Source organism: Dermacentor variabilis, chromosome 6 (genome assembly GCF_050947875.1).
Source record: "Dermacentor variabilis isolate Ectoservices chromosome 6, ASM5094787v1, whole genome shotgun sequence".
Taxonomy (NCBI): Eukaryota; Metazoa; Arthropoda; class Arachnida; order Ixodida; family Ixodidae; genus Dermacentor; species Dermacentor variabilis.
The window spans coordinates 67,659,029-67,673,223 of NC_134573.1; the positions used below are offsets into that span (position 1 = coordinate 67,659,029).

Here is a 14,195-nt window from a genome sequence, read left to right on the forward strand (position 1 = left end):
ACAAGTTACGCGCTGCTGAAGCGCAACACCGATTCTGAACCTCGGCAGAGGTTCTGAACCATGACTCTGAGTTACCAAGCGCTTTATTGCTACGTTTAGTCGCTGTGATTACAGAGGCACCATTTATGCAACATCGTTGAGGAGTGCCCTGTCTACGTTCTGCGTACTGTAGTTGTAATGCGATTACCAATCTTGGGGAATTCAACGCATTTTTCGTCATGTACGTTTCTAGCCTCTTTCACGCCACCTTGGGCCACTGAGTGCGTGTCATTGGTTATGAGTCCGAACAGACGATTTGGGTGTACACAACTTCGGCCCCTGCAGACATGGGAAACTGGGCATTGGCGTCAGGCCCAGTTTCCCATGTGGTCCACATGCATGTGGACCGCTATTTCACGCCAGCTTGGATCACAGCACTTACGCCGCTCTTCAAAAGCAAATAAATAAAGTAACAACGCAAGTACGAAAGCGAAGCCCGGCCATTCGCGTGACTCGTCAAGCTCTTTAATAAACACACTGCACTTGTGCGTATCACAGCTCTGCTTTGGTGTCGTTTCTTCAGTAGCTGCAATATTCGCAAAAAGGATCATAATATTCACCATAACATTGGAAACATACCCTCCCTCTCCCAATCACCAATTATAAACCCATTATGACATTGCTAATCGCATTAACGTCTATAATAATCTCCAAATGATGAATGCGCTGCATATCAAGGCAGGTAACTACCAACTACCTTTGTTTTTGTAAGTTTACCTTTGACAACTCACGTCTGAAGCGATGCACACATTAGAATCTCTGGAAAAAAATTACTGCTACACTTCTCTAACATAAATTTATTAGTGCATAAGAATATACCCATCACTCATTTTTGCAATGATGCGTCTTGAAACACAAATTGCGGGTGAACTGCTCCATTGCGTATAAGGTCGAAAGATTTCCAACATTCCTTTTTTGACATTGCCCACAGATAAGAAACCAAACCTCGCGAAATATAATAGATAATTTTGTTTGTACGCACATCAAGAATAAATTTCAATTTTTTGTAACAGGGCGACATATAGCGCATCCTGTACGAGTATTTATGTGAGGCGTACAAAGTGTTAGTTATTTGCAGCATGGCTCTCTAGAACCGGGCACGGTCGGCTCACAAATGTGAAGATCAACAACAAAGAAAAAAAAGGTAGTCATGCATTTAGTCTCGCAGCTTGGCCTTATTTCTAAAGAGACTGTAGCTATCTCGTTTGTGTTTTCAGGGGCCAAAGATTGCGCATGCGACCATGACCTTGTGTACTTTACGAGGTGTGTGGCCGCGCTAGTCGGGAATCCGTTATCAAAATAGCGCAACAGCAGGCGGATTGACACAAGCGCTGCCTTGCAACTAAGATTTAGTTTGAAAATGTCAGAGTACACGTAAACGCTTGTTGTGAACACGAAAGCATTAATGTCCATTTGAACGCCGCTGAGCAGTCGTTCGGGTTATGAACTGCTCGCGGGCAAGCGAGCTTGTTGACAGGCTTGGCGCGTTTTGATTAGGCCTTACTGAGGCGCAGTTCGAACGCAGACGAGCGCTTGCGCGCTAGAACGCGCGGATAGTACAGGCTTGCGAGAGGGAAGGTGACGTGGCGTCGCGGCGACACCTTCGGCAGCAGGTGTTCTCCTTCGCCTCCTCTGCTTCGTCGAGGCCCAAGCCAGCAAGGATGAGCCAACGTCACGGGCACGTGACATCGCAGCCGACGGGAATTTAGGTGCCATTTCGCTGCTACAAACGCCGGTAGTGGGCTTTCTCGCTAAATGAGCCATCTGACGCTTTCGCATCAAGATGCATATATATATACCCACACGATGGTTGTCTAATCAATCTGGCGTGTGGTAAACTTGCCACAGAGAATCAAAATAAGCGCAACCTTTCTGACTGCTTTAGAGAACACAAATTAGGTCACGAGGGCGCATCACATTTTGCGCATTCAAAGTATGCCGATTTCTTACCAGACGAGGTGACTGAAGATTTACTCACGCAATCATGGCTTTTTATGTCATAAGAAACACTGCTAATCGCATTAACGTCTCCAATCATCACCAAAACTTGTATGCGCCGCCTCATTTTTTTTATTATCTAAAGGTAACTCGGCATATCATTCATTGATAACGGTAACGCTCCACTTTTGAAACTCATCTTCGCGCCTTTCGACGAAGTCTCTATTGTGGCAGTTAAATGAACTGATCGCGTGTTTCCAACGTGCACCCAGTTCAAGGTATAATACATTGTTTCTCAATTAGAAGAAATAAGTGCTGAACAAAATCCTCTGCTGTTAGTATTTGTGCCTTACAGTGTAAGACGTGTTGAAGAAATGTTTCCTAAAGGGTGAAAAAATGTCGTGAGACACTTCGACGGTTGTGCTGCGTGGATCCGCTTTGTAGCAGCTTGACTGTGAAATTGTACGAAATTTTCTTCATTTGCCGGTGGAGCGTGTCCGCAACCGTTATAATTAGAGGCAGTACATTAGGCAACATTTTTGTGTTTGGCACGTGCGTGTTTCGTCTTCCCTCCCCCACACTTTTGTTTTTCTGTTGAGTGATACAATTGGCTGATGTTCAGTGATGGTGCGCGGACGGATGCAACAATTGTTTTATACCCAGAAGTATTAGTGTGCATGTTCTTCCAAGCTGCGGTCACGTGTGCTGTTAGTGTTACTATACTGTGTTAGTGTTGCTATGCTGTGTACCTCGCATGTGAATTGCAGCACTGCCGAAGCTACGAGGTGCACAAAGGGAACATATTTGCGCAGCAGAATGTAGTTCCGGTCTTAACTGTCTGATTACTAGCGGGATGATCGAGGGTTATTTTTGCTTGACACATGATACGTTACACTGATACGTAAGATGTTAGACTACTTGCGCATGCACGTCGTACACCGCGAAGTACTGTGACGGTTACCGCCGGTAACATTAAAGTATAAACCCCATGCAAGCGATCTTGCGCGCGACAGCGACAAGCGACGCGATGGAGATGGCTGTCGCGTTCGCTCGTCGCCGAGAAGTCAAACTACAACAAATATGAAGAACATGCCGCTGCAGTTCTGATATCGCAAAGAGAAAGGCTGAGCTCTACGGCCCAGGGCCGCCCTATTCTCCAAAGAATGGGATACAACGCTCGACCCCTGTTCTGCGGAGATGAAACAGACTTGCTGTCACGAGATTTGAGGGAGCACGTCCATGTGTCACCTATACCAAAAAACATGAGTGCCAGGTACCACGCGGGCCGCAGACAGGCCAGGACGAGGACTCTGCAGAAGCGATTCGGCAAGGATCCGGCCGTCTACTACACGGACGCGAGTGCAACCAGTCGCAGGGACTTCTACGCGATCGCCGCAACTAACAGAGTCACCACGATAACCGCTACGGTCAAGACTACCTCGGTATGCACAGCAGAGGCAGCGGCAATAGCGCTGGCGATACGAGACGCCGACTTCAAGGGTCAGTCGGCTCATGTGCTTACAGACTCGCAGGCAGCGTGTCGACTCTTCATGCGGGGAATGCTACCGCGCAGCGCCCAAAGAATACTCGGCTCATGACTGGACCTGGACCACGGCATTACATGGTGCCCCGCGCACAACGGACTCGACGGGAACGAAAGGGCAGACCGCATAGCTCGAGGAAGCAACGACCGAGCAGCGGCCAGAACCCTAGAGGAACCGCTGTCCGCAGTGCGCGACATATTAGAGAATCAGAGGAGGGAGAGACGGACCTACGGCCCTTCGCACTGCAAACTAAATAGAAGACAAGCTCAAGACTGGCGTCGCATACAAACAAATTCATACCCACACCTAAACCTCTTACACAAGAAGCACCCGACACATTACGCCGACACTTGCCCGTGGTGCGGCGCAAAACCGACGCTGGCCCACATAACGTGGGAATGTACGGCGCGGCCAACCAACGTCAATTCAGCTTTTCTAAGCGTCACAGACTTCGTACGGCAGTGGGAGGCACTACTCGCAAGCGAGGATCAGGGGAGCCAATTGGCCCTCCTGGACCAAGCTCAGCGAGCCGCAAGAGCCAGTGGAGCCCTGGACTGAGGGCCCCACCCAGACCTGCCATAACTCCGATCAACTGAACAATAAAGTTTTTTTCTCTCTCTCTCCAAGCGAGCGACCGCTTCGCGCGACGGCTCTCCAGTGTTGCCGGTATTAGGGGATCGAGTTAGCGCCGAACCTGGCGTGGCACTTGCTATAACTATTTAAGTTGATTTGTTTGGCTGTACAAAGAAACATAAAGTATTTCTGAAAGGTCTTGCAGTAACTTTCTTTTCGTTTACATATCAAAATTCGGTACACTGTAATATGAATTACACCCTTAAAAGTGCAAAAGAGTGTAAATGTGTCTATAATTCACACCCTTAGGGTGTGATTTACATAACTAACGCCCTAATGGTGCGAGTTATAGACACATTTACACCCTTTTTCACTTTTAAGGGTGTAAATTATTTTACAGTGTAGTTCGCTCGTTCCGCTCGTTCCGTTTGTATACTGAGAAGCGCGCACGTGAGCAAACCGGTAGTGCGTCACTAATCTACATCCCGTTCCGGCTGCCTGCTATTGGCTAGTCGCTCATAGCACTTCCGGGCGACGAGCGACGAATTCTAGATTTGCAGAACCGAGCGATCTGTTCACGCGACGGCCCGATCAGTCGCTCGAAGCCGTCGCTCGTCGCTGTCGAGCACAAAATCGCGCTCATGGGGATTAACCTTAACAGGCATCCTAAGTGTGATTACGCAGCCACATGGCAGAGCCGCATGTAGCCCAGACCGCCCGCTTCGATCTCGATTCGCGCTTGTTACTGGCTCTCCGCCCTGACAGCAACAAAGAAATGATAAAATCCATCATTAGCCTCACCTCACACTGAGGACAAATCATTAGGTATGTTTTGCCGTTATTATTCAGATCGGCTGGTTGCATTGACGCTGCTATGACTACAGAGGCATCGCCGACCAGTAAAAGTGGTTTGATGTTCATTTAGCCGATAGCGCCAAAGGATTAGCGTTGGTTGTGCGTTGGTGGTGCCCAACGCTAAGAAGGCATAATTGTTCAGTGCATCATCGATTCGCAACTCCACTCTAGTACGGTACGTGATGACCATGATGGCAAGCAAACGCCAAATAGACGCCGCGCAGACGGCGCGGTGCGTGTGGCCATTTATGGTCATACACGGAAGTCTGACCATATATGGTCAGACTTCCGTGTATGAAATATCGCGGAACTCACTCCATATTACAAGTTCCCTCGATATGACAGCTAGGCCAGAATGCTGTAGGCCCATGAATTCTAAAGCATGCGGCAACAAAGCGGGCTCTATATGTTTGGCAAGTAATTTCTACTGTGCGATAGTCTCCCGTAAGTATGAGTGGTAACTGTGTGCCAGTGGCCTTCCCGTTATTAGTAAATGCAAGTTCTTTAGGCTACAGGCTAACCCTGCATTGTGAAACCTATTGCGCAAGGCAGAGTTTAGAAACACCGCAATGAAATGGCATAAGCATTGCTACTGCTCATAACGTGCAGCAGACAACCGTGCATATTTGTCATAGTGATTCGACAGAAGCAGGGCCGCAGTGAAAATCAAGTTTCACGTGAAAATGCAGCAGCGTGCTTTTTCACTTCCCAGGTGGCGACGTGGAGCGCAGAAAAGGGCCTCAACTTCGCGCACGACCCGTACGACGACGACGGAGTTCCGGGAGGCGAGGGGGTCGACGACTCCATCGACGAGAACTCCCTCGAGAATCGGACCATCATCGTGACCACCATTCTGGTAAAGCGACGCTCAAAGTGCTCATCAAGAGTCATATGGCGTTATGACCTGCACGATACATGAAAATCGCTCATGTTTGAGCTGTAAGTGCATTGACTTGCTTGGTGCTTACGAAACTTTACAAACTTATTCTATTCTCCTATTGTATAATCCCACCTTTCCCAACGTGATTGCTTCTCGGTCTTTAGCGTATTGAAATAAATGCACCAATATAAATTTATAAGTTACCAAAGTAAGTTTTCTGACCCTCCCACTAGCTTTACGTGAAAAAAGGCTGCGTGTCCTACCACCACCACCACCACCACCACCACCACCACCATCATCATCATCATCATAATCATCATCATCATCATCAGCCTGGTTACGCTCACTTCAGGGCAAAGGCCTCTCCCATGCTTCTCCAACTCCCTCAGTCACGTACTAATTGTGGCTATGTTGTCCCTGCAAACATCTTAATGTCATCCGCCCACCTAACTTTCTGCCGCCCCCTCCTACGCTTTCCCTTCCCTTGGAATCCAGTCCGTAACCCTTAATGACCATCGGTTATCTTCTCTCCTTATTACATGTCCTGCCGATGCCCCCCCCCCCCCATTTCTTTTTCTTGATTTCAACTAAGATGTCATTAACCCACGTTTGTTCCCTCACCCCAATCTGCTCGTTTCTTATCCCTTAACGTTAAACCCTTCACTCTTCTTTCCATAGCTCGTTGCGTCGTCCTAAATTTAAGCAGAACTCTTTTCGTCAGCCTCCAGGTTTCTGCCCCATGCGTGAGTACTGGTAAGACACAGCTGTTATACACTTTTCTCTTGAGGGATAGTGGCAACCTGCTGTTCATGATTTCAGAATGCCTGCCAGACGCACCCTAGCCCATTCTTATTATTCTGTTTATTTCAGTCTCATGATCCGGATCCGTGGTCACTACCTGCCCTAAGTAGATGTATTCCCTTACCACTTCCAGTGCCTCGCTACCTATCGTAAACTGCTGTTCTCTTCCGAGACTGTTAAACATTGCTTTAGTTTTCTGCAGATTAATTTTCAGACCCACCCTTCTGCTTTGCCTCTCCATGTCAAGGAGCATGCACTGCAATTGGTTTTCTGAGTTACTAACTAAGCAGTGCAATATCATCAGCGAATCTCAAGTTGCTAAGGTATTCTCCATCAACTTTTATCCCCAATTCTTTCCACTCCAAGTCTCTCAATACCTCCTGTAAACACGCTGTGAATAGCATTGGAGAGATCGTATCTCCCTGTCTGACGCCTTTCTTTATTGGGATTTTGTTGCTTTCTTTATGGAGGACTACGGTGGCTGTGGAGCCGCTATAGATAGCTTTCAGTATTTTTACATATGGCTCATCTACACCCTGATTCCGTAATGCATCCATGACTGCTGATGTTTCGACTGAATCAAAGGCTTTTTCGTAATCAATGAAAGCTGTATATAAGGGTTGGTTATATTCCGCACATTTCTCTATCACCTGATTGATAGTGCGAATATGGTCTATTGTTGAGTAGCCTTTGCGGAATCCTGCCTGGTCCTTTGGTTGGCAGAAGTCTAAGGTGTTCCTGATTTTATTTGCGATAACCTTGGCAAATACTTTGTGGGCAACGGACAGTAAGCTGATCGGTCTATAATTTTTCAAGTCTTTGCGTCCCCTTTCATATGGATTATGATTATGTTAGCGTTCTTCCAAGATTCCGGCACGCTCGAGGTCATGAGGCATTGTGTATATAGTGTGGCCAGTCTTTCTAGAACAATGTTCCACCATCCTTCAACAGATCTGCTGTTACCTGATCCTCCCCAGCTGCCTTCCCCCTTTGCATAGCTCCCAAGGCGTTCTTTACTTCTTCCGGCGTTACTTGTGGGATTTCAAATTCCTCTAGACTATTATCTCTCACATTATCGTCGTGGGTGCTACTGGTACTGTATAAATCTCTATAGAACTCCTCAGCCACTTGAACTATCTCATCCATATTAGTAACGATATTGCCGGCTTTGTCTCTTAACGCATACATCTGATTCTTGCCTATTCCTAGTTTCTTCTTTACTGCTTTTTAGGCTTCCTTCGTTCCTGAGAGCATGTTCAATTCTACCCTTATTATATTTCCTTATGTTAGCTGTCTTACCCTTCTTGATTAACTTAGAAAGTTCTGCCATTTCTATTCTAGCTGTAGGGTTAGAGGCTTTCATACATTGGCGTTTCTTAATCAGATCTTTCGTCTCCTGCGATAGCTTACTGGTATCCTGTCTAATGGAGAGACCACCGACTTCCATTGCATACTCCTTAATGAGGCCCACAAGATTGTCGTTCATTGCTTCAACACTAAGGTCCTCTTCCTGAGTTAAAGCCGAATACCTGTTCTGTAGCTTGCTCCGGAATTCCTCTAGTTTCCCTCTTACCGCTAACTCATTGATTGGCTTCTTGTGTTCCAGTTTCTTCGATTCCCTCCTCAAGTCAAGGCTAATTCGAGTTCTTACCATCCTATGGTCACTGCAGCGTACCTTGCCGAGCACGTCTACATCTTGTATGATGCCAGGGTTAGCGCAGAGTATAAAGTCTATTTCATTTCTAGTTTCGCCATTTGGGCACCTCCACGTCCACTTTCGGCTAACCCGCTTGCGGAAGAAGGTATTCATTATCCGCATATTATTCTGTTCTGCAAATTCTACTAATAACTCTCCCCTGCTATTCCTAGAGCCTATGCCATATTCCCCCACTGACTTGTCCCCAGCCTGCTTGTTGCCTACCTTGGCATTGAAGTCGCCCATCAGTATGGTGTATTTTGTTTTGACTTTACCCATCGCCGATTCCACATCTTCATGAAAGCTTTCGACTTCCTGGTCATCTTGACTAGATGTAGGGGCGTAGACCTGCACTACCTTCAATTTGTACCTCTTATTAAGTTTCACAACAAGGCCTACCACCCTCTCGTTAATGCTATAGAAGTCCTGTATGTTACCAGCTATATCCTTATTAATCAGGAATCCGACTCCTAGTTCTCGTCTCTCCGCTAATCCCCGGTAGCACAGTACGTGCCCGCTTTTTAGCACTGTATATGCTTTTGTCCTCCTAACCTCACTGAGCCCTATTATATCCCATTTACTACCCTCTAATTCCTCCAATAACACTGCTTGACTCGCCTTCCTAGATAACGTTCTAACGTTAAACGTTGCCAGGTTCAAATTCCAATGGCGGCCTGTCCGGAGCCAGGGATTCTTAGCACCCCCTGCTGCGTCACAGATCTAACTGCCGCCGTAGTCAGTTGCTTCGCGGCTGCTGGGGATGAGGGCCAGGGTTTGATTGTTGTATTCATATAGCAGGTTGCGGCCAAGTACTGCACCAGGGTGGCCAATCCTGCTCTGGTGAGAGAGTGCGTTACCGGTTCTGGTCACCGGGGTCAGGCCGCACTCCAGACCTGTTTATGAAATTTTCTCAACACACGTTTATTTTTTTATTTCTTTTCCGGTGCAAAATTGCGCGGCACCGGGATTCGAACCACGGTCTTCTTGCACGCGAGGCGGATACTCTACCGCCACCGCAGGAGTTGTACGCCTCATTCAACCTACAGTGGTGCCTTCTTTGATCAGTCAAGGTGGACGAATCTGAGCTCGGTTACCGCACAGATGGTACTCAACTGGAGAAACCTGGTATACCATGGCAATCAGCACTCGAATACGACAAGAGGAATTATTGAGACATGGAAAATTTCCTTGAACTAAGTCTTGTTTGCGAGAGAAATGCTGCTATGTATGGAACATTTTCAAAGATGAGGGAATTTAAGATATTCTCCGCGCTCACCGAGAGGATGTCGTCTGCACGAGACCACACCAGGCACCTTACTGAGGCACGTTTACATCTCCTTCCATTTCTCTGCCGCGGGTGTGCTTTAACACCATGGCGCGGCAATTATGGTTCAGAAATTTTCCTTTCCTTTTTTTGTCTCCTCCCTTAAACTCGTTCTCCTAACTTCTACACGCAGAAACAAAGCAACAGCGCTCTCATTCGATCCCGTAGATGAGATAGAAATATATATATACAGAAATTACCAGGCATAGCACTCGTAGTACAGCCCCCTGCGCCGTTCTCTTTCGAAAGTAGTCATATTAGAGTTATTATAATTAGGTAAAGGTATTTCGCTCTCGTGAGCAGCAATCCTTGAGATAGTTACTCGGGCCAGCTTCCCCCGCTAAGCGTGCCGCACTCGCCACGCACCTGCTTAAAACTTTTCCTCGTCTCCAGAGCCGCTCGATTCAAGCTGCACAATGTCCGCGCATCCTTGGGCGATCGGAACGCACGTGATCTGCGCCTGGCTGGCTGAAAAAGGGGCTTTGTTCCGGCCACAGAGCTCCGTGCCCTATATACAATATTTAATCACGCATTGCACGTCCCCGGCGTGTTCTGCGAACTGCGTCGACTTTTTTCTAAATATCAAATAGAACTGGACAATGAGAATTTTCTTGCGTCTTATAATACAATACAATGATCTGTTTATTACGAGTGATCGAGTACTATTGAGAGAATTCTAATGAGGATTGCCTTCGTCATCGGTCAAGTACTTCAATGTCCAGGGGGAGTCTGTAATCGTGTCCTGCATTTACCTCAATTTCTCGATTACTAAAGCTCTGTTTGCGATAATATCGATGCCTTAGACATTCTATACCACTAATCTGCCACTTTACCTTGACCTCACGCTTGCCTTTAGCGTCCCTTCAACGTGCCCGAGAAGCGCGAGTTTGCACGAGCGTTCTTGCAGTCAACCCCCTTCCGTCGCGACGCTAGCACCGCGATGGAAAACACAATTCGCTGTTTCGTGCGCTGCATACAAAAGCCGCAGCCTGCGAGCCACATTGGCAAGTTCTTGGCTCGCCGGCTGCGGGTTCTTTCAGCGAGTCCTTTCAGTTTACTGCGAGGGAGCTGAATGAGCGTAGATAGATGGATAGATGGATAGATGGATAGATGGATAGATAGATAGATAGATAGATAGATAGATAGATAGATAGATAGATAGATAGATAGATAGATAGATAGATAGATAGATAGATAGATAGATAAGACGTGTTCAGTTTGCTACCGTAGGCAGGGGGTTAAGCGATGAGAAGAACGGAAAGCAAGAAAGCATTAGCAATGCGAACACGTGAGGCTGACCATCACGCTTACAATCGGTCACTGAAGCCTTTCAATTTCATGAAGTGAAGGAACGCCCGCGTTGCTTTGAAAACTGCGGAGCATAGGGGCGTGGTCCAAGTCTTTTTGTCTCGGGAAATAGTGTACTATCTAGGCCGTTTAACATTGTCCCTAGAAGGTAACGCTCGACCTTATAACGGTGAGAAAAACAGAATAACACGTCCGATGTTATATTCAGATTTGCACGATGGAGTCACGCGTGGGCGAGTCTGGCATTCCCATGAGAAATGAAATAGACGTTTGTTAAAGCCACCGCTAACCAGAGGCGCCACTGGGAAGTTGCACCAATGCGGTAAAGGTGGTTCCTGTAACTCCATTACGCGTATACATTAGAGAGTCCCTGTGATAGATGAAAATGACTCGAAACAAGAAAAAAGAACGTGAAAACACGGAAAAACTTAAAGGCGTCGTCGCGGCCAGCCGGGCGCACTTCTCGATGGATGTCACTGTCTTCAAAATTCATTGTCTTAGCTATTGTCCAAAATCTCCTTGTTTGCTACAGCCACTGCTCTTTCTATTTCACACGTCTGCCTTTCAATCTATGGCCCCATGCGCACTGAGACTTGCAGTCCCTTGGAAACGTTCCTGAGGTTGGGTACTATACGGAAGCGCCACATTCTCCTCTAGTAATCTCAGTAAGAGGCTATGACACCTTGATGGATTAGCTGGTGCATTTCTGTTGGTATTGGTTGACTGCGCAAATTAAAAAAAAATCACACAAGGAAACACGGATGGATGAGCACAGTCACTACGTGGTAGACTTATCCACGTACTCTACAGATATACGCACACAGTGCGTACACAGTTCATATTCACGTGGTGCGCGTACCTGTTTAATATCCTACTGCAACTTTCACGACCATCCGTAACGTTGCAGTTTTCTTAGCCCTCAGTCTACCGCATTCATTCGTTAGTACAAGGTGATGTCTTCGAACACTTAGATTTGCGGTTCAACTGACGGAGTCTCGGCTGTTTTCGCAGTCGCCGCCGTTCGTGATGCTCAAGGAGGGTGCCGAGAAGCTGGAGGGCAACGACCGCTTCGAGGGCTTCTGCGTGTCACTCCTCGACAAGGTGGCGCACCTGCTCGGCTTTCACTACAGGCTGAACATCATCGCGGACGGCCGCTTCGGCGTCGAACAGGAGCGCGGCCGCTGGAACGGCATGATCGGAGAGCTGCTCGCCGGGGTGAGTGACGTCTTCCGTCGAATCGCAGACAGCTAAGTGTGGGAGGGTACGAATGTAGAGTGGGCATATATGCGCAAGACCCCAAGTTCGCACGACTATAGCTCTAAATTCGCATGACAGCCGTTCACTCAAGTTCGCTATCGTGCCAAAAAGCCGATTGGGTGAGTGACCAGAATGCTGACAACTGTGCACATTTTCGTGTAGATGGGGCAATATTTTTTAAAACCTCCTCGAGACGGGGAAAGGTGGCACATGCGCGATGTCGAATCCACAGTCTCATACGCAGCAACGGAACCCCGTAGCTACTGAGCCAGGCAGGGAGCACCATCACACACATAAACTTCAAGAAGGGGAGAGAGAGAGAGAGAGAGAGAGAGAGAGAGAGAGAGAGAGAGAGAGAGAGAGAGAGAGAGAGCACGTGCCCGGTATGGCTCCACATAGGGGTTTCCCCCGACCGAGGAAGATTACGGGGAAGGCAGCAGACAAGCTTAACGGGGGCATGTCCCGTTGGGGAAGAGTTTCTATAGCCAAAATGGATGTGAACAGGGAACTGGCTCGATGTTACTGCGGCTGTTTCAGCTTCCTATAAAACCTGCCGACACCAGCCGCTTTTACTACGGTGGGAATGAGACGCCATTTTGAAGATCAACAGGTGCGTGATTGTTTTATGGCTCGCTACAGCGTCATCAGCTAAGCTTTCTCTAATCCACGTCAGTGTTCGAACGCACACGGCTGTATACATCCAACGTGGAAACGCTTGCCCTCGAGATTAACAAAAAGTAGAATCATAGCCTTAGGAGGCTATGATAGAGTGAATTGTGAATGCGGAACGTCACCTATATACAATATATCTTTCCTCCGCTCGCTAGCTTGGGAGGTGGCGTTGCGGTCACCTTAGAAAGCTCGGGCGTACGCTAGAATCTGGAAGGAGGAAAAAAAACGCGGTAAAAGTGGTATCTGGTGTGCCAGGATCGCGCGAGAGTTTCTGCCTGCTAGATTGCCGTCTCGCTCTGTCTGCAGAAAGCGGACATGGCGCTGGCCCCGCTGACCATGACCTCCCGGCGAAGCGCCGTGGTCGACTTCACGGTGCCCTTCATGACGCTGGGCATCGGGCTGCTGAACGCGCGCGAGGACGAGACCGTGGCGCACACTTTCCTGAGCCCCTTCAGCGCGGCACTGTGGTGCGCCGTGGTGGCGACCGTGCTCGCGGCCATGCTGCTGCTCAGCCTGGTGGGCCGGCTCTCCCCGCTCGAGTGGCGTCGCATAAGTGACTCGCGCCTCGACACGGACTACACGCTGGGAAACTGCTTCTGGATGCTCTTCAGCGGGCTGACCTTGCAACGCGTCACACTCATGCCCAAGTGCGTGTAGACGGTCCTGCGTATCTTTTGCAGTTGTCTTTCTCTTTTTTTTTCAATATGAAAGTAAGCTTTCTGATGTGCTGCGTCTAAGTGAAGTTAAAGTAAAAAAAAAAAAGAAAGAGAGAGAAAGTGGAAGCGTGCACCATGGCTGGAGCCCCCCGATGTGTGATTTCTCGTGTTTTTACGGCGAAATCATTTTGATGAAATTGTGGTTATATAGTTGTACACTTCGATATCTTAAAAATAAGCATAGTGGGTTATTTCAGCGTGCAATATAACGAGAACATTCCACGCCATTTGTAAACAGGCAAAGGGTCCCTTCTGCCGCGGCTGCGTTGCATCATTGATCATCATCAGCCTGGCTACCCCCTCTGCAAGGCAAAGGCATCTCCCATACTTCTATAACTACCCCGGTGATGTGCTAATTGTGATGTTGTCGCTGCAAACTTCTTAATCTCATCCGCCCACCTAACTTTCTGCCGCCCCCTGCTACGCTTCCCTTCCCTTGGGATCCAGTCCGTAACCCTTAATGACCACCGGTTACCTTCCCTCGTCATTACATCCTCTGCCCATGCCAATTTCTTTTTCTTGACTTCAACTAAGATGTCATTAAGTCGCGTTTATTCCCTCACCCAATCTCTTCTTATCCCGTAACGTTACA

At 48.0% G+C, this 14,195-nt stretch overlaps 1 protein-coding gene across 1 annotated transcript in view; it reads left to right on the forward strand.

Moving 5' to 3' along the window:
• Nucleotides 1-14,195, forward strand: part of LOC142584835 (glutamate receptor ionotropic, kainate 3-like) — an 87,990-nt gene that overhangs the window by 52,962 nt on the left and 20,833 nt on the right. The window contains exons 9-11 of the mRNA XM_075695129.1: nt 5,662-5,805; nt 11,970-12,173; nt 13,194-13,534. Of these exons, the coding sequence (XP_075551244.1) occupies nt 5,662-5,805; nt 11,970-12,173; nt 13,194-13,534 (689 nt within the window). The remainder of the gene's footprint in view (nt 1-5,661; nt 5,806-11,969; nt 12,174-13,193; nt 13,535-14,195) is intronic.